General features: G+C 64.2%; 1 protein-coding gene across 2 annotated transcripts in view; it reads right to left on the reverse strand.

The window, feature by feature from the left end:
• Nucleotides 1-18,035, reverse strand: part of NACC2 (NACC family member 2) — a 40,919-nt gene that overhangs the window by 3,928 nt on the left and 18,956 nt on the right. The window contains exons 1-2 of one of the 2 annotated variants that reach the window (XM_058672630.1): nucleotides 11,958-12,510; nucleotides 10,048-10,978 (exon numbers count right to left, since the gene is read on the reverse strand). In XM_058672630.1, coding sequence (XP_058528613.1) covers nucleotides 10,048-10,912 — 865 coding nt within the window. In that variant the 5' untranslated portion in view covers nucleotides 10,913-10,978; nucleotides 11,958-12,510. Of the gene's footprint in view, nucleotides 1-10,047; nucleotides 10,979-11,957; nucleotides 12,511-18,035 lie in introns of those variants that run through there. The other variant, XM_058672629.1, reaches the window with a different exon arrangement.

Below are 18,035 nucleotides of genomic sequence, written 5' to 3' on the forward strand. Positions count from 1 at the left end.
CCACTCACCCCCAGGAACAGAGCGGACGGCTAGAGCGACAGGCGGCCGTGCCACTCAGCCCCGCTGAGGTGCCTCACCAGCTCGGCTGTCTGCACGGGGGTGGGAGGGTGGGGTGCCACAGCATGACCTTGAGCCAACCACCGCCCAATTCTGGTAGGACAGGCGGCACAGGCGAGCAGCCCCGAAGTTGTGCAGCCGGGTGAGAAGGCTCCGTGGAGCTCACGTGGAGACCCAGTTGCAGCCCCCAGTGCGGCGCTGCGTGATCACACACACGCATGAGCAGCAGCGTGGAAGGCTCCGAAATAACCCCTTCCACAGCCCCTCCCAGCAGCCCCGCTCCCAAAAACTGCTATTTCTGCCCTGCCCTGAGCTGCTGCCCGCAGCTTAAAGCACTCCAGCCCTGCAACCCTGGGAGGGCGGGGGTGCACACCCACGGTCATGGGCGCCCCGTGCGTTACAGGTGGGGTCAGGGCTCCACCCTAAGGTCCTCGGTCACCAGGGTCCTTGGCCACGACTGCCCGTCACCCGGTCGGGCAGAGCCATGGCCACCGTGAATCGGGGAACAGCTGGGCAGCTAGCATGACCCCTGCTCACCTCGCCTCCTGCCCAACAAGAGGCAGCTGCAGCCAGGGGCGATGAGTTCCTACACCAGGAGGCCTGGGGCCCTCACACCCACAGGGCGGGGGCGGGGGGCTGGGCAGCTGCGTGGCATGTGGACGGTCCCTCTTGTGTCTGTTGGACACTTATAAGCCAAGTGCACGTGGGAAGTGATGGGGCTCTGGTAGGGGTCCCACCGGCCCTGGCGGGAGGTCCAGTGACCAGCAGAGCTGGCCCCCACCCAGGCACCACACAAGGCTGTGAGTGGCTGCTGCAGAAAGTGCCACCCAGGGGAGCCACAGTGCGCGGGAGAGCACTGTCTCCATCTGCCTTCTATCTGCAACTCTTAAGTAAATTTAAAATCCTTTTAAAAAACACAGCAGACCTGGAACCAGCAAGGTGGTGTAGCACGCCAAGTCTTTACCTGCAGTGCTGAATTCCATAAGGATGCTGGTTTGAGTCCCAGCTGCTCCACTTCTGATCTGGCTCCCTGCTAGTGGCCTGGGAAAGCAGCAGAGGACAGCCCAAGGCCTTGGGACCCTGCACCGTGTTGGAGACCCAGAAGAGGCCTTAGGCTCCTGGCTTCGGCAAGTCTTGGTCCTTGCAGCCGTCTGTCTCTAAGAAAGACTGCCTGCACAGGTTAGACCAGCTGGTGAGTGACAGTGGCATGCGAGCGGGTCACACAGCTCCCTAGGGCACCGACTCTCTGTGGTGTTTGCCCTGATGTCAACTGCCCCTAGAGACAAGGACACAGCCTGACCCGGGGGACGAGGGCAGAGCCCGGCCCGGGGGACAAGGACACAGCCCAGCCCGGGGGACGAGGACACAGCCTGGCCCAGGGACGAGAGCAGAGCCCGGCCCGGGGACGAGGACACAGCCCAGCCCGGGGGACGAGGACACAGCCTGGCCCAGGGACGAGAGCAGAGCCCGGCCCGGGGACGAGGACACAGCCCGGCCCGGGGACGAGGGCAGAGCCCGGCCCGGGACGAGGACACAGCCCGGCCCGGGACGAGGACACAGCCCGGCCCGGGGACGAGGACACAGCCGGGCCCAGGGGACGAGGACACAGCCCAGCCTGGGGGGCGAGGGCAGAGCCCGGCATGGGGCAGGGGCTGTTGGTGGGGAAGGCACGGTGCAGAGCATGGCAAGGGCCCTGGGTGAGGGCAATGTCACGTTAGGAGGCATGCTGGCATCATCGTGCCCTGGGAGGACAGGGTGCAGCCACGGTTGCCAAGGGAGAGCAACAGGGAGAGCGGGAGACGCTGGGGACACAGAGCATGTCCTGACACGGAGATGCCCGGGCCAGGCTGGAGCTCAGGTGCACACGCACGGGGCTGCCTGCATTTCACCAGGGGCGCAGGGCACAAGGCCCTCGGGTTGCCACCTGAACAATAAACCCGGCCTGACAGATGCTGGCCACAGGCACTGTCCCATGCGACCACTCCTTACACCCCAGTCAGCGTGCCCACCCCTCATGCCGTGGCAGGCTCACCCCAAGGGTGACCCAGGCTGTGTTTCAGGAGCCTCCCAAGTGTGCAGTCAGGGGTCCTGGAGCCCACTCGGCCTCCCGGGCACCAAGGGACGCTGTGCTGCGTTTAAACAGTGACCCAAAGATAAAGCTCTGGAGCCAGGAAGATGGCAAAATGCGCCGGAAAGCTGGAGACGGAAAACCCAAAATACCCCAGGGGCTGGTGTGCCTGCGGGCTGGTCGTCTGCCTGTGGCAACAGCACCCCAAAATGGATGCAGGTTCCCACCCAGCTCTGTGCGCGCGGTCTGGGTAGGCAGCAAAGGGCGGCCTCGTGCTGGGGCCCTGCCCTGGCACGAGAGACCAGAAGAAGCTCCTGGCTTCAGAACAGCTGAGCTCCGGCCACTGTGGCCATCGGGGGGACGTGGACGGAACCCTCCTGCATGTCCCTAACCGTAACTCTACCTTTCAAATAAGCAAATGACCCTTTCACCAATGATGTCTTTATTTATTTCAACGGCACAGTGACAGAAAGAGAAATCTATCACTAGTCACTCCCAAAATGCCACAATGACTAGAGCTGAGGCGGAAGCCAGGAGCCACCTCTGACTGCCAGCGGGTGCAGGGGCCCTGGGCCTGGCCCCCTCCTCTCCTCTCCCAGCCCATCAGCAGGGCGCTGGGTAGGAAGTGAAGCAGCCATATGACGTCCCAAGTGATGTCCATGTGGGATGCCAGCATTGCAGGATGGGCGTATCTTCATCCTGAGGAGGCTGGCCCACAAAAAATCAACGCGGCAAGGGGAGGACAAGTTCAAGTCCTAGCTGCTCCATGTCAGACCATGGCCCAAGGGTCAGCCGCAGGGTTGCACTGCCCACCCCAGCACTCGGAGCCACCATAGGGCCCCACCACCCCCAGCCCACAGGGCCACCGTGGGGTCCCTCCACCCCAGCCCACAGGGCCACCGTGGGGTCCCTCCACCCCCAGCCCACAGGGCCACCACAGGGTCCCTCCACCCCCAGCCCACAGGGCCGCCGTGGGTCCCTCCACCCCCAGCCCACAGGGCCGCCGTGGGGTCCCTCCACCCCCAGCCCACAGGGCCACCACAGGGTCCCTCCACCCCCAGCCCACAGGGCCGCCGTGGGTCCCTCCACCCCCAGCCCACAGGGCCGCCGTGGGTCCCTCCACCCCCAGCCCACAGGGCCACCACAGGGTCCCTCCACCCCCAGCCCACAGGGCCACCACAGGGTCCCTCCACCCCCAGCCCATAGGGCCACCACAGGGTCCCTCCACCCCCAGCCCACAGGGCCACCACAGGGTCCCTCCACCCTCAGGACACAGAGCTGCTCTGGGAGCGATGATCACTGCTCCCTGCACCAGCAGGGCTGAGCACCCATGGGCTCCTCACCCACTCCACAGCCGTCTCCTTAATCTGACAAAACCTTCCCATGTGGCCTGAGCAGCCAACTCAGAGACAAAACTGAGGGGTGGGCACTGCGGCACAGCGTGTAGGGCCACTGCCTGTAATGCTGGCCTCCCGTGTGGGCGCTGGTGCAAGTCCAGCCGCCCCGCTTCCCATCAGCTCCCTGCTTGTGGCCTGGGAAAGCAGTCGAGGACGGCCCAAAGCCTTGGGACCCTGCACCCGCGTGGGAGACCTGGAAGAGGCTCCTGGCTTTGACTGTTGCGACATCTGGGGAGTGAACCAGCAAAAGGAACACCTCTGTCTCTCCTCCCTCCCTCCCTCCTCCACCTCTCTGTCAGTCTGATTTAAAAAAACAAAAAAATTTTGGACTGCCTGCCGTGGTGGTCTAGTAGCTAAATCCTTGCCTTGCAAGTGCCGGATCTCAAATGGGCGCCAGTTCGTGTCCCGGCAGCTCCACTTCCCATCCAGCTCCCTGCTTGTGGCCTGGGAAAGCAGTCGAGGACGGCCCAAAGCCTTAGAACCCTGCAGCCATGTGGGAGACCTGGAAGAAGCTCCTGGCTCCCAGCTTCAGAACAGCCCAGCTCCAACCGTTGCGCTCACTTGGGGATTGAAGCATCGGATGGAAGATTTTCCTCCCTGGTTCTCCTCCTTTCTATGTATCTACCTTTCCAATAAAAATAATTAAAAGAAAAATCTTTAAAAAGAACTCTCCTAGGGGCTGGGGACGCCAGCAGCTGGCATGCCTGCAGCAGGCCCACATGTGCGCTTAGGGTCTCGGCCTCCCGCTAAGGCCTCCCCGAGGAAGCGCGTCCTGCTCGAGCGCTCGGTTCCTGCCAGCCACAGAAAGACCTGGGCTGCGCCGGGCCTTGGCGTGCACCTGCCACACGCCTGACTGGCATCTAAGAATCAAACAGCGGTGGGAACTCTGTCGCTGCCTTGCAAATAAAAATACAAAAAAAAGAGAGAGAGAGAGAGAGAGCAGTCAGTTTGTTCTCCTAAGGTGGGAGTGCAGCCAGTGTGCCCAGGCCCACCCAGCTCGCCTGTGCCCTGGGAGGCAGCTCAGCTCCTGGGCCTGTCTACCTGCAAGGAGACCCGGATGGAGCCCCTGGCTCCTGGCTTCCTCAGCCTGTCCCAGGGGCCGCAGGATGGAAGATCTGTCTCTCTCAACCTTTCAAATAAATAAACTATTTAAAAATATACAAATAAATTTGAACAAGCTCCACAAGCCCTAAGCAAAACAAACAAAGAAAACTAGATGAAGCTGAGGAGGAAAATTGCCGAGAGCCTGGGAGATGCAGCCTGAAGGGAGACCCTGCAGATGTGGGGGGCGGGCAGGGCAAGATTAGACAGCCTGGGCCCATGGAAGCCTAGTGGCAAGTCCTCACCTTGTATGTGCTGGGATCCCACATGGGCATCCCGGCAGCTCCACTTCCCGTCCAGCTCCCCGCCTGTGGCCTGGGAAAGCACTTGAGGGCAGCCCAAAGCCTTGGGACTCTACCTGTGTGGCAGACCCAGAAGAAGCTCCTGGCTCCTGGCTCCTGGCCTCAGATTAGAGCTCAGCTCTGGCCATTGAGGCCGGTTGGGGAGTGAACCAGCCGACCATCTTTAGGTGAACTGTCAGCCAGTGGATTCTGGAGAGATTTCATCAATTTGGAATGGCGAGATGGACAGCAATTCAGAAGTGAACTCTCAAAACCACTTGAGCAGAACCCTCGGAGCAGGCCCTACATCGGGACCTGGGCTGGGTGGGAGGCTGGGTGGGGCTTCTCTCTTCACCCACCCCTTACCTCAGATACAGAAAAAACGGTAATAATTTGGAAACAATGGTCTTGCCCACTTTCCTGTAGCCCTTGACCCTCTGTGCCCTAATCAACTATGTAAAGATTATCAAAATAAAATACTTTAAAAAAAAAGCTAAAACAGCCCCAGGCAACACAGGACCTGCACACAGCAACAGAGCCCGCAGACAGGTGGGGAGCAGGCCACGCTACGGGGGAGACGGCAGCTGGGGAAAGGAGGTGCCCATGCGGTCACTCGCCAAACGCCCACACAGGAGCCTGGGCCGAAGCCAGGAGCTCCACCTGGGCCTCCCTGAACCTGCGCTGCCACCTCTGGGTATCTCAGGCAGCTGAAGCCCGGAGCCTCCATGTGGGCCGTGGGCAGCACTGCCAGCATGACCACTGGGCAACTCTCCCACTGGACACAGGGGTACTCGGAGAGGCAGGTTCTGTTTGAGGGTGTCCTAACGCACCCCTTGCATTCTTGGGAACGAATCACGCATCTGTTCTCACCAGGGGCAGGGGCATGGCTTCAGAGACACGGGTCCAGGAGGCCCACAGGGGCACACTGGCTGCCAGGATGCCGGCGGCCTCTACACATGTCCCGTGTGGACAAAGAGGGCAAGCATGGCTACCTTAAGGCTATAGAGCCCTGGAGCTGGGAGTGGACTCACTCCCAGTGACCAGGATGGACGGCTGGGCGGCCCTAGTGGGCCAGGCAGGCCCATGCTGGCCAGACAGGGGGCTGGCAGGGACGGAAGGACTGCAGGGGACAGTGTCCTGCTTTCCAAGGTGGAGAGGGCCATGTGCCCCCGTGGAGATCACCTGAAGCCAGTGCTCATGGCGCCTCCGCCCAGGGGGCAGGCGGCGACCCAGGAGTGAGCCACGCAGCAGGTGGCCAGGCTCCGCGTGCCAAGGGCCCATGAGGGAGACCAGGGAACAGCTGGCCCAGGCTTGGCTGCTCTAGCCACCTGGGAAGTAACCCAGCAAATGGAAGATTCTCTCACACCCTTTCAAATAAATGTACCTTTTAAAAAAACATAAACCAAACACGCAAAAAGCCAGCACAGGATGAGGTTTTGGTAGGCCTGGCTCGGTCACCAGGGACACAGGGCGGCCAACAGAGCCCAGGTCTGGCCACCACACATGGCACTGACCAGGATGGACACGCCCACATGCCAAGTGAGTGCCACACCTGGACAGGAGGCCCCTGTGGGCCAGCAGACACAGGGAGAGGTCCCCTGAGAACAGAGAAGCCAGCTGACTCCTTGAGGCAGCAGGCCAGTGCACGGTAAGGGCTGAGGGGAACCCGAAAGCCACCATTCCCCTCCTGGACGCAGCAGGGTCATGGGCACATGATGAACCAGTGACCGCATGTGAGCAGAGGGCGGCCAGAATGGCCACAGGCACAGCGTTCACACTGGGTCCCGGGGTTTGCACAGAGGGAACTAGGAATGAGCTGGCCGCGTGCACTAGCAGGTACAACACCACGAAAGACAGCAGGCTGACCGTGACGCATTCCAGCCAAGAACTGACACACAGCCAAAGCCCAGATCAGAGACCACGGGGACGGGCAGGTGAACCGGGGGTGGCCCAGGCCCCAACAGCCCTCAACAGCCCCCAACAACCCCTATAGGCCCTGACAGGCCCCCAACAGCCCCTACAGGCCCCAATAGCCCCCAACAGCCCCAACAGCCCCTACAGGCCCCAACAGCCCCTACAGGCCCCAACAGCCCCTACAGGCCCCAACAGCCCTCAACAGCCCCCAACAACCCCTATAGGCCCTGACAGGCCCCCAACAGCCCCTACAGGCCCCAATAGCCCCCAACAGCCCCAACAGCCCCTACAGGCCCCAACAGCCCCTACAGGCCCCAACAGCCCCTACAGGCCCCAACAGCCCTCAACAGCCCCCAACAACCCCTATAGGCCCTGACAGGCCCCCAACAGCCCCTACAGGCCCCAATAGCCCCCAACAGCCCCAACAGCCCCTACAGGCCCCAACAGCCCCTACAGGCTCAAACAGGCCCCAACAACCTCAACAGCCCCAACAGCCCCTACAGGCCCCAACAGCCTCTACAGGCCCCGACAGCCCCGAAAGCCCCCTCGGGTAGCACGACAGGACCCAGAGCAGACACATGGCTCCTCACCCATGTCGTCAATGCGTCCTCGTGGGAAGCCAGCGGAGGCTTCCGGGCCCTACATGACACACAGACACACATCTCTGAACACTTGGTCGGGGGGATGTCCACGTAATTCCTTATTCCTTTAATTTACTGAAAAGGCAGAGGAAGATCTTTCTTCTCTCAGCCCACGGTCCAAGTGCCCACACCAGCTGGGGCTGGGCTGGGCTGAGTCAGGAGCCCCAGGTTCAGCGTGGTGGTACAGCAAGTTAACCCACCACGTGCAAAGTTGGCATCCCAGGCGAGCACCCAATCGTCTCAGCTCCCTGCTTTCTCCTGGGAAAGCAGCAGAGGCTGGCCTGACTGCTTGGGGCCCTGCACCCACAGAGACACAGATGGGGCTCCTGGCCTCAGCCCAGCTCAGCCCTGGCTGTTGCCAACATCTGGGGAGTGAACCAGAGGAGAGAAAATCTCTCCCTCCCTCTCTGTAACTTTGCTTTTCAGGTAAATAAACAATCTTTGCAGAGTAAATTACTGAATTTCCATGCACACGTGTACATGTCCAGCCAGAGGGCCCCTGCCCAGGGATGGCAGTGGTCACTGGGTCAGGAGACGCAGCTGAGGGCTTGGGGTGAGGGACGGGCGGAAGACAGGCTGCAGGCGGCAATGGAGCCACCAGGACACCCAGTGCCACGAACCCTGGCTAAACCGAGTCGAGCGCTGGGTCCCCTTGGACTGAACCCTTGGGTTCCCCTTGGTCCCCTATGGAATCGGGGGACTGACGGCTGCACAGGAGCCCTGTGGAAGCTGCTAGCCTTGCATCTGCCCTTGAGGACAGCAGGCCCAGCCGCAGGGCACCTCAGGCTGGGGCAGGGACAGGAGCCAATGGAGCTGAGGGTAGCTTCCCAAGGCCACAGCTCTGCCACTCCCAGAACCGGGCTGACCTCTGAGGGTCCTGCAGGGCCAGAGTTCTCCATCCTGAACCCCAGCACCCACACTCATGTCCACAGCCCCCACGGACAGATGCCATCTGCCTACAGCCCAAGGGGACCCACGCTGCCCACCACTGTGCCAGACCGCAGCGATGCCCTCCTGTCCACCGGCCGCTCACTGCCGACATGCCCCACATCAGGCTGGGTCCTGACATGTGGGAGCGTCCGGCAGGGGTGCTGGCCTGTCTGATGGCCTTTGCTGAGCCTGTCCCCACAGCCCCGGCTGTGTCCCAGGGTGGCATCAGCGGCTGTGACAGGTGCACGCGCCTAAGTGAGCTCGGGCCTGGTGTCCCAACCCCCCTGCGGAGCACTCAGACACCAGACAGACACAGTGGAGGACAGAATAAAGACCACAGGGCAAGCCACTTCCTGTCCCGGGGGAAGAGCCACTTCCTGTCCCGGGGCATGTCTTTACTCTGCAGCAGGAGGCTGTCCCGTGGGCAGCACCCCCCTGGCCGCTTCTCCCTCCTGGCACACGGTGGGCGACTCCAGTGATGGGAGCAGAAACTGACGAGGGAGGCCCAGCAGGCTGGCGGGAGCCTCGCGGGCATGAGGGCACAGCTCCGCGTGGGCCTGTGATGGGCGCTGTCTGCCTGCCGTGTGCACCCCTCAGCCCCCCACACCCATCGGCTGGTCACTTCACCGCCGATAACCTAGATTTTAACCAAGAAGCCACACGCCCCTCCCTCTGCCCCACTCCTGGGCTTGCCGGGGGAGAGCTGCGCGGCCTGGAAGCCTCAGCCAGCCTTCCCGACGGCTGACTCCGGGCATCCCTGCCGCGTGCCTGTCGGTCAGTCCATAGCCATGCCGGACTGAAGCCTCCCAGCCCCAAGGTGACTGTAACCTGCTGTGGAGCCCTGGCTGGACGGTGCCTTATGGCAGGTGCTCCGGATGGTGGGGGCTGCCCAGAAACTGGGACGCCTGACAGAGCCTTCGTCCTGCAGGGTCCCTGAGGCTGTGCGCCCCCCAACCTGGCCAGGAAAGACCTTTTGGCTTGTCCTGGCTGCCTGGGCCACTGCCCCCGGGGCTGTCACAGGGCTACAGAAACTGCACATTGGGCAGATCCCTGGGAGGCCAGGACCCGGGACATGGCCGCCTGGCCCGGAGGCCAGTACATTTCTGGGTTATGGGAGAAGCCGAGTACACGGCTACCTCGGGCAGGCCATGGGCTTCCTGCAGGACCGACCGAGGTGTCGCCATACCTGTCAGGGAAGGGGTCTCCAGAGAACCCCTCTGCTGGAGGGCCTTCCAGGGCCACAGCTACGCCGTCTGTAGCCGCTGGCGCTCCAGACTCCCCACAGCCCTCCTCACCCCTAGCGTGTGAGGACCCAAGGGGTAGTGGGCACACAGCTGCCCGTATGGCACGTGACTGTCTAGCAAACCTGGCTGGTCTGCAAGTGCTGTCCCCCTCAGCAGCGGCCCCTTGAGCGAAGGAACCTGGGGCTCACAGGTGACCCTCAGCCACCGCGGACAGGACACGGAGCTGGCGGGCAGGTCCCCAGGACACAGGCCTGCGGTCCCTCTGACCAGGGCACGGTAGGATCCTCCCCACACATGCTGCTACAGCCCTGGACGTGAGGGTGCTGTCTGCTCAGTGGCTGCCTCCAAGCCAGCCACCAGCACCTGCCCACCGCCCGCCCGTGCCCGCAGGGACCGCCAGGGGTCCGCCGTTACCTGCATAGCTACCCGTGGACTTGATGTAGACCTGGCCGTACTGCTCCTCCACCATGGTGTCATACACCTCGTCGTCTTCCTCATCCTCCTCGTTATGGTATGAGGTGGGGCTGTCGGTTGTGGGCAGGCTGCTGGCTCCCGGACTTGTCCGCTCCCCCTGGGAGTAGGGTGCCTGCTGGACGCCGGGCATGAGGCTGGCCAGGCTGGGCACCCCGTAGTAGGAGACCCTGGGAAGCTTGAGCGGGGCCGCGCCGGCGGCCACTGCCATGCCGTCCCGGGGCCCTGTCTCCAGCGGGCGCTTGGGGGCCAGGCCCGGGCCAGCAGCCGGTGGCAGCTCCAAGGCTTCGTGCTTCACGCGGGTCAGCAGCGGGATGGGCACGGAGGGGGACACGATGTAGGGGGTGGTGGCGGCCGGCTGCAGCTGGGCGCAGGGGCTGTGAGGCTCAGAGCTGGCGTCCTCGGCCGCGGCCGTCTGCGAGTCGCAGTGGGGTGAGCTCACCTTGCACAGCAGGTCGGTGCCGCGCTCCACGATGTGCTGGATCTGCAGGAAGCCGGCCGTGTACATGACCACCAGCTGCTCGCTGGCCGCCATGGTCAGCTTGCCCGTGTAGCAGAAGGCGAGGATCTGCTGGAAGCAGCCCGGCGGCACGCTGCCCGGCAGCTCGAAGGCGCTCTTACTGTTGCCACTGAACAGGTCGCGGAAGTAGAGGCTGCTGGCGGCCAGCACGGCCCGGTGGGCCTTGAAGGCCTGGCCCTTGACCACAATGGACACATCGCAGTAGAGGCCCAGCAGCCGCTGCTCGTTGAGGCAGCCCAGCACCGTGCTGCCGAAGTTGGGGATCTCAATATGCAGCATCTGAGACATGGCGGGCAGGCGGGTGTGGCCAGAGGCTGCGGACTCTCAGCGCGGGACAGCCCTGGTGGGGCGCATCTGCGGGACCGAGTGGGGGTGGGGAGACACTGTGGTCAGCTCCAGGCCAGACAAGCACTGCTGCCCTGCGCTGACCTCGGGGGCTGTCCCCTCCCCCTCCGCCCCCACCAGCTGGAACAATCTAGAAAGATGGGCTCTGAGACCACCAGGAGCACCAGAACGGCTCCTGGAACCCAGGCCACCACAGTGCCCCTGGGGAGGGCCTCAGGCAGCTGCCCCTGCACCCACACACAGTCAGGACGGGGGCCGCACGCGCCGGGAGGGGCCACGGCGGGTGGGTGGCCCGGAGCCTGGGCAGGGTCGGCCGGCTGCAACTCCTCTCTCAGGAAAAGTTCGCAGCCTGCAAGGCACTCCCCGCAGCGCCCAGCCAGGTGGTCTGCGTCCCCCTTCCCTGCACCCCCAACCCCCGCAGAGAGCCTAGGTGTGGGGGGGGGCAGCGGGAGGGGTCTGGGCTGCAGCCTCCCCGCCCTCCTCAAGGTCCTGCAGCTGTGCGGCAGGTGCCGAGGAGGGCAGGGGCGTGAACTTGGGCAGGGGCAACCTCGCAGACCCCGCCCAGCCCTGCCCCTGGCAACGGGGGCGCCTCCCCGCTCCCAGCCCGGACCCCGGCGCAGGTCCGGCTGCTGCAGCACAGGCAGCGGCTGCCAGAAGCAGGAGTTGGAGCTGTCGCAGCCCACTCGAGCGCGCCGCCCTCCCCTCCCGGCGTCCGGCGCCGGCCAATCCCTGCTGGCGCGGTCCCAGCCCAGGTGACCGGCAGGGCCGGGAGCCGCCCGGGGGCTGGGGCGCTGGGGCCGCGCACGGGCCACTCCGCAGGGCGGCACAAAGGCCACTGTGTCCCTCGGAGGGAAGTGCGGCGGCCGCGGCGGCGGGAGGAGGGGCGGGCGGAGCCACCCTGCACCGGGAGTTGGGCAGGTGGGCTCTCCCGCCGAGGCCGCGGTGCCCCCGCCGCACACAAGTTGCCGGGCGGGCGGGGGAGACCTACCTTCGGCTGCTGCGGCCAGCGGCCCGTGACTGCCTGCCCAGCCCGGGCTCCCCGCGCGCACACGCCCGCCCGCTGCTCCGGGAATGCAGCAAACGGAGCGGGAGCCCTGGGGTGGGGAGGGCTCCGCGAGGAGGAGGAGGAGGAGGAGGAGGAGGAGGAGGCGGCGGCAGCGGCAGGAGCTGGGCGCTGGGCTCCACGGCCGCGCTCAGCTGCACCCAGGCCGGCACTCGGGGGCAGCGCGCAGCATCTCAATGAAGCGTCCGGATGCGACACACACCCAGGCAGCTCCCGGGATGAATAGCCGCCTTTGATTTGGGAGCCGGAGTCAACGCCAGCTCCCAGCCCCGGCTTTCAAAACAGTGGCATGTTGGTGCCAGAGGAATGCGCGGCTCGGGGTGTTGGTACAAGACATACTTGTGATGACTCACTGCAATGCAAACAAAGATGGCAGAAACACCGCTGTGCGTGGAGGGGTGCTCACGGTGCCCAGCGGCGGCGGGGCCGGCCGGGCAGTCAGCCTCGCTGCCACGCATGCGAATGACCCCCAGGAAAGGCAGCTCAACTCTGCCACGCAGGCTGAGGGGGGTGGCCGGCGAGAAGTTGGGGAGCAGCACGGGGCGGGGGCGGGGGTGGATGGCCTGGCCTCACCCTGCAAGCCCACCCCGTGCAGCCCCCACCCTGCATGGCCTGGTGGCTGTCAGGGCTCAGCATGTCGGACGGTGCAGTCTGGGCAAAGGTGGCCTGCGGTGTTGGGTCACCCAGGGTGCCCCACTGCTGCGCACCAGCCACAGAGTAACACAGGCCTGGCAGGAGGTGGCGGTACCAGACCCTCGCATCCAGCCAGCTTCCCAGGGAAACAAACTGCCAGGGGCAACAGGACACGAGGGTACTTCCTCCCAGCCTGACGGCATCAGCTGGGACTGCCACCCACCCCAGTCACACACTCCAGCTCCATCAGCCTAGGGAGCTCCCAGGGGACCCCGACTCCTAGCCCAAGGACCGGGCCTGGACATGGTCCCCCAGAAGACAAGCTGCCAGCCAAGTCTGCCACGCACCCGGGGACTACGCGAAGCGCCCAGGTCCTGTCTCCCACCAGCGAGCCCCAGGCTGCTGACCCTCAGAGAAATCTGGGTGTTGCAGAGCCACCCCACACATTCCTGGAAGGACACTGTGGCCCCAACACTGGCCTGGCGCACCCCAGCAGGCTTTGGGGTGCCTGTAAAACCTGCAGGTCAACCCACCCTGCCCCTGCTGGCTGGACACTCATTCCTGGGCAGGGAGCTGCCCAGGTCACCAGGCAGATCAAGGACAGCTGGCCTGGCTGGCACACTGTCCTCAGGACACCTGTGCCAGGCGGGGCTGGTTTCAGGTCCTTAGAAGCCTCACCCGAGGCAGGAACAAAGCTGGGCTTCAGGAGAGAGACAGAGAGAAGGATGGAGAAGAGAGAAACGGAGAGAGAAGGAGAGGAGAGAGAGAGAGGAAAGACAGAGAGACAGAAAAATACAGAGACACAGAGACGAGAGACAGAGAGGCAAGACGCTGGGCCTGGCCCCCAGCACCAGGGCCTCCTCCCACCTGCTGGGCTCAGCCCTGCCCGGCACCCAGCACTCCCTCCAGTGGCTCAGGTCCCCTCCACACGGGGATGTGCAGGTGGAGCAGCCAGGGGGTAAACAGTGAACCCCAAGTTTGCCCCTTAACTGCCTACCTCAGAGGACCTCACAGCCCCTGCACCCAGGACCCTCCCGGCCTGCGCCAAGCCCTGGAGTGGGACCAGTGAGCAAGCACCTCCCATGGACACACAGATCCCCCTGGGCTAAGAAAGTGCAGGGGCAGGACGCCCTGGGCCCTGTCTCAGACACAGGGTCGGGGGACAGGACGCTGTGGACCCGCCCTCAGACACGGGGTCGGGGCAGGGCCCCAAGAGCAACAGAACACAGGGAAGGAGCCTCCACCAGCCTAGCAGGTTCCCACAGGATCAAATGGGGACATGATTCCCAGCTGGGGCCAGGCCAGGGCTGGCCACACCAGGCCGGGCTCAGGGGGCGCCTGGGGAGTGGGACGCCCAGGCTGGCAGGTAGCCCACCCTCCCTAGGCCCCAGGACCTGCAGATCTTCCCAGAGGCCTATGGGCACCAGGTTCCAGACACTTCCAGGGGTATGGACCCCTCACAGAGGTGAGTGGCAGAGGGGACCATGCAATTCTGCAGGATCGGACTGTCCAATCGAATGAGAGGTCACAGATCTGAGCAAGCAGGCAGCTGCTGGACACAGGGGGACAGTGCCCAAGGTGGACACACGGGACAGCGCCAGGGGCAGGGGTGGACACAGGGGACAGTGCCCAAGGTGGACACGGGGGACAGTGGCCAGTGTGGGGGTGGACACAGGGGACACTGCTCTCACAGCATAGGCTGAGGGAAATGGGCTTCATCGCCGTCCGTCCTGTCCCTGAAGTGGGGCTGAGGGGCGGGTGGAGGCCCAGGATTCACCCTCCGGACCCAGACTGGGCTGAGCTGAGCACACCCAGACCCCCCGGGAATTGGGTGAGGCCCAGGCAGTTTGGCCCACAGGTCTGCATTAAACTTTTAAGACACCATCAAGCAGAGCAGGCCTTGCCGCTAATGGACTCTCTCGTAGCCCGCCAGGCCCAGGCAGGCAAAAGCAGGGGCTACCAGGAGCCCGCCCCGTGCCCAGTCCCCGTAACATGCGGACTGCACATGGCCAGTGGCCCCTCCAGGCAGCAAGCGGGTCAGGACACGGCCTGGACACGGTCACCGCCTGGCTCAGCCTCCTGCTCCCAGGGCAGAGCGCAGGGGTCGGAGCCTGACAGTGGTGGTCCTGCACTCGACCCTCGCTCGGAGCAGCGATCACGGCAGATGCAGGAGACCCCCACCCCCACTGCCAGCCCCTCGGGCAAGGCAACGCTGTGTGTGTGTCCAGGCCCTGGGCAGTGAGACAGAAACACGGCCCAAGTGTGTGCCTGGAAGCTCTTTCTCCCGAGGAAGGCACGGGCGGGGCGCCGGACGCGGCAGCTCCCACTTGCTTCCCACTCGGGGCAGCTGGACAGCACGGGGTCCCGCTGTCGGGCTCTCCCTGGGCACCTGCCGGCTCCCCGCTCCTCACTCCCAGACACGGCCGGGGGCTCGGGGGCCAAGGAGACAACGTCCCCAAGGAGACGGCGCAGCCCTGGGAGAGGCAGGGGTGACCCCACAGGCTCCCACCCTGCGGCACCCCCCACCACATCCACAGAGCTCCCCACAGCCTGCAAAGAGTTCCAGAAGGTTCCCAAAGAATTAACGAGCAGTGTTTTGAAGACAGCTGACAACCTCCTCACCCATGTTTGTAATTTAAATAACGGGAGTTTGAAGAGAGTCTCCCTCGGGCGCCCTTGGTAACTCGGGAAGCCAGCTCCACTCCAGCACTGGGCAGGGGTGGGGAGGGCAGGGCTAGAGTGGCCAGGCAGGGCAGGGGCGGCTCCACAGCCCCAGGGGGGCCCATGGGAGCCCAGCGCAGCCCCAGTGTGACCCCCGCCCTGCAGGTGGGTGGGGCCGGTGGCCCTTCTCAGTCGCCCAGTGTTTAATATGCACCGTTCTCCTGATCTGCATATCTTGCCATAAATAGTCGGGAGGGAGGTAAGACACAAAGCTTGTCGCGTTTCTAATTATGCTTAAAAACCTCATGTAAATGAGGCCCAAGCAGCAACACTCAATCAACCGCAGGGCGGGGTCACTCCCCACAGGAGCCACCCCACCTGGACGCCCGGGAGCCCAGGGCCTTGGGCAGCCATCCCCCCACCCCTACTCGGTGTGACCAGCTGCAGCACTCCAGGGCCTCCTGCTGTCCCTGCCCCCGCCTGCCGTGCCGTCTCTGCCCACACAGATGCCAGGTTCCGGGCTGCAGGTGGGGGCAGCAGGCACCTGCACAGGTATGAGGCTCCTGGGGATGCTGGCGGCAGCCCTGGCTTCCAGGGCCCTGCAGGTCCTCTCCCGCCCCTGCCCGGATGGACAGGAGAGGCCTGGAGTGGGGTGGGGCAGCACAGGACGTGGAGCGTGGAGGCCCAGACACCACCCTCCCAGGAGGGGATGCCAGGGACCAGGGACACAGAGAGAGGCAGACCAGAGCGTGGAGGCCCAGACACCACCCTCCCAGGAGGGGATGCCGGGGACCAGGGACACAGAGAGAGGCAGACCAGAGCGTGGAGGCCCAGACACCACCCTCCCAGGAGGGGATGCTGGGGACCAGGGACACAGAGAGAGGCAGACCCAGCCAAGCAGTAGGTGCAGAGCTAAGGGGTCCGCAGTGCCCAGCTGTTCGGCTACCTGTCCGGGATATACCAGGTTGCCGAGGCAGGTGCCAGGCTGGAGTTGGGGTGAGAGAGACCAGGGTCCGAGTGCCTCACAGAGCCCAGGAGGAGCCGCAATGTGAGCACAAACAAGGCAGCCAGGCCTCTAACACTGGCATCCCATACAGCAACTACCTGCCAGTGACAGGGCTGCCACCTCCCCAGCTGGCCAGCATGGACCCTAGAAAGAGTGCAGGTGCGAGGCCTGTGTGGCCAGAGGGACAGCCTTGGGCTGTGTGCCCACCTGACTGCCCAGCAATTTCCGTCTCCCACAGGTGCCCTGGATGTGTGTTGGTCACCAGGCCTCTGTCAGAGGGCCCCCCGGCAGACCCTACCCTCGCTACCCATCTACTGTGTGCCCTGGGCATGCCCAGGCCCGACGCTGGCCCTGTGTGCAGCAGTGAGGGGCTGCAGCCTATCCCCGCCAGGCAGCACCAAGCAGGCCCCCTTGCCTGGCAGGAGCCAGTGGCTCGAGTAACCGTGTCCCCCACTCAGCAATGGCAGCGGGAGACACGGAGATGCCCTGGCGGGATGCCCAGGCCTATTTTTAAGCCCACTTACTAGAAACCCCACAAATTAAAGGAAATGAAGATAATGCAGTCAGGATCCTGGGGGCTGAATAAAAGCTGTGGCCATGCCCACGCCCGTCACCGCAGGCCCAGCCCCGCCCCAGCTCTCTGCAGGGGGTGGGCCGCACCTGGCATGGGAGCCTGGTCCCTCCTGGCTGCCTTCAGGACCAGGGCAGGGTACTGACTTAGAAACCAGAAGTGCAGATAGTTAGCACCCATGGGAAGACCACAGGCAGACAGACCCCGGACAGACGAACGAAGAGACTGACCAAGGCACCTGGGCCCGCCACCCCTGCTGAAGGAGGGTGGGGGTCCCAGCAGCAGGGCCTCCAGAAATGCAGGGACCTGTTCTTCCTCAACCCCACCCCTGCAATACAGGGCTCCCCAGGCCAGGAAGAGGGCCCAGACTGCACAGGGGCTCCAACCCAGCATCTCCACTCCCGCTCCAGCTCCTGCTGATGGCGCAGGAGGTGGCAGGTGGCAGCCAGGGCTGGACCCTGCACCCACAGAGGAGACCCAAAGAACACGCCTAGCTCCTGGCTCCAGCCTGGCAGCCCTGGCTGTGGGGCCAGGTGGGGCGGGAACCCTCTCCCTACACTCCAACAAAATAAACCTTTTGAATAACAAAAACTAGGAACAGGAAGGCCCAGAAAACTGAGGCGCGGGTGAGCACCCAGGGGTGAGCACCCAGGGGTGAGGCCTCCCACACCCTGTAAGGGCATGTCCCTGCTGGCCACGCAGGGCCCGCCGCCCTGACCCCACTCCACAGCCTGTCCCTTGGAGGCCAGCCCAGCCCCAAGAGGCTGTGGAGATAGAAACCCCGGGTGCCATCACAGGGCAGGCTGCAGCTGACCTCCCCACGGGATTGGGGACCAGTGGGGACCCCTCCTCGGCCGCCTCCCCAGAGTCCAAGATGCCACAGCCATGAGTGTGCCTCCCTCAACTCCCAGCACCTGGGCTCAGGACCAGTCCTTCTCTCCAGGATCAGCGGGCAACTGAGCCTGGGGATGAGAGGACGGAGCGGGGGCTCCAGGGGAGGCTGGGCCGTGCCTGGCTGCACCAGGAACCCAGGAGGCTAAGGGAGAGGGTTCCCAGGCCACAGCAAGTGGGAAAGTGAGTGGGCCTGGGAGCAACCACAGTACACACACTCACACACACACACCACAGAGCA

This window comes from Ochotona princeps, chromosome 14, assembly GCF_030435755.1.
Source record: "Ochotona princeps isolate mOchPri1 chromosome 14, mOchPri1.hap1, whole genome shotgun sequence".
Classification (NCBI taxonomy): Eukaryota; Metazoa; Chordata; class Mammalia; order Lagomorpha; family Ochotonidae; genus Ochotona; species Ochotona princeps.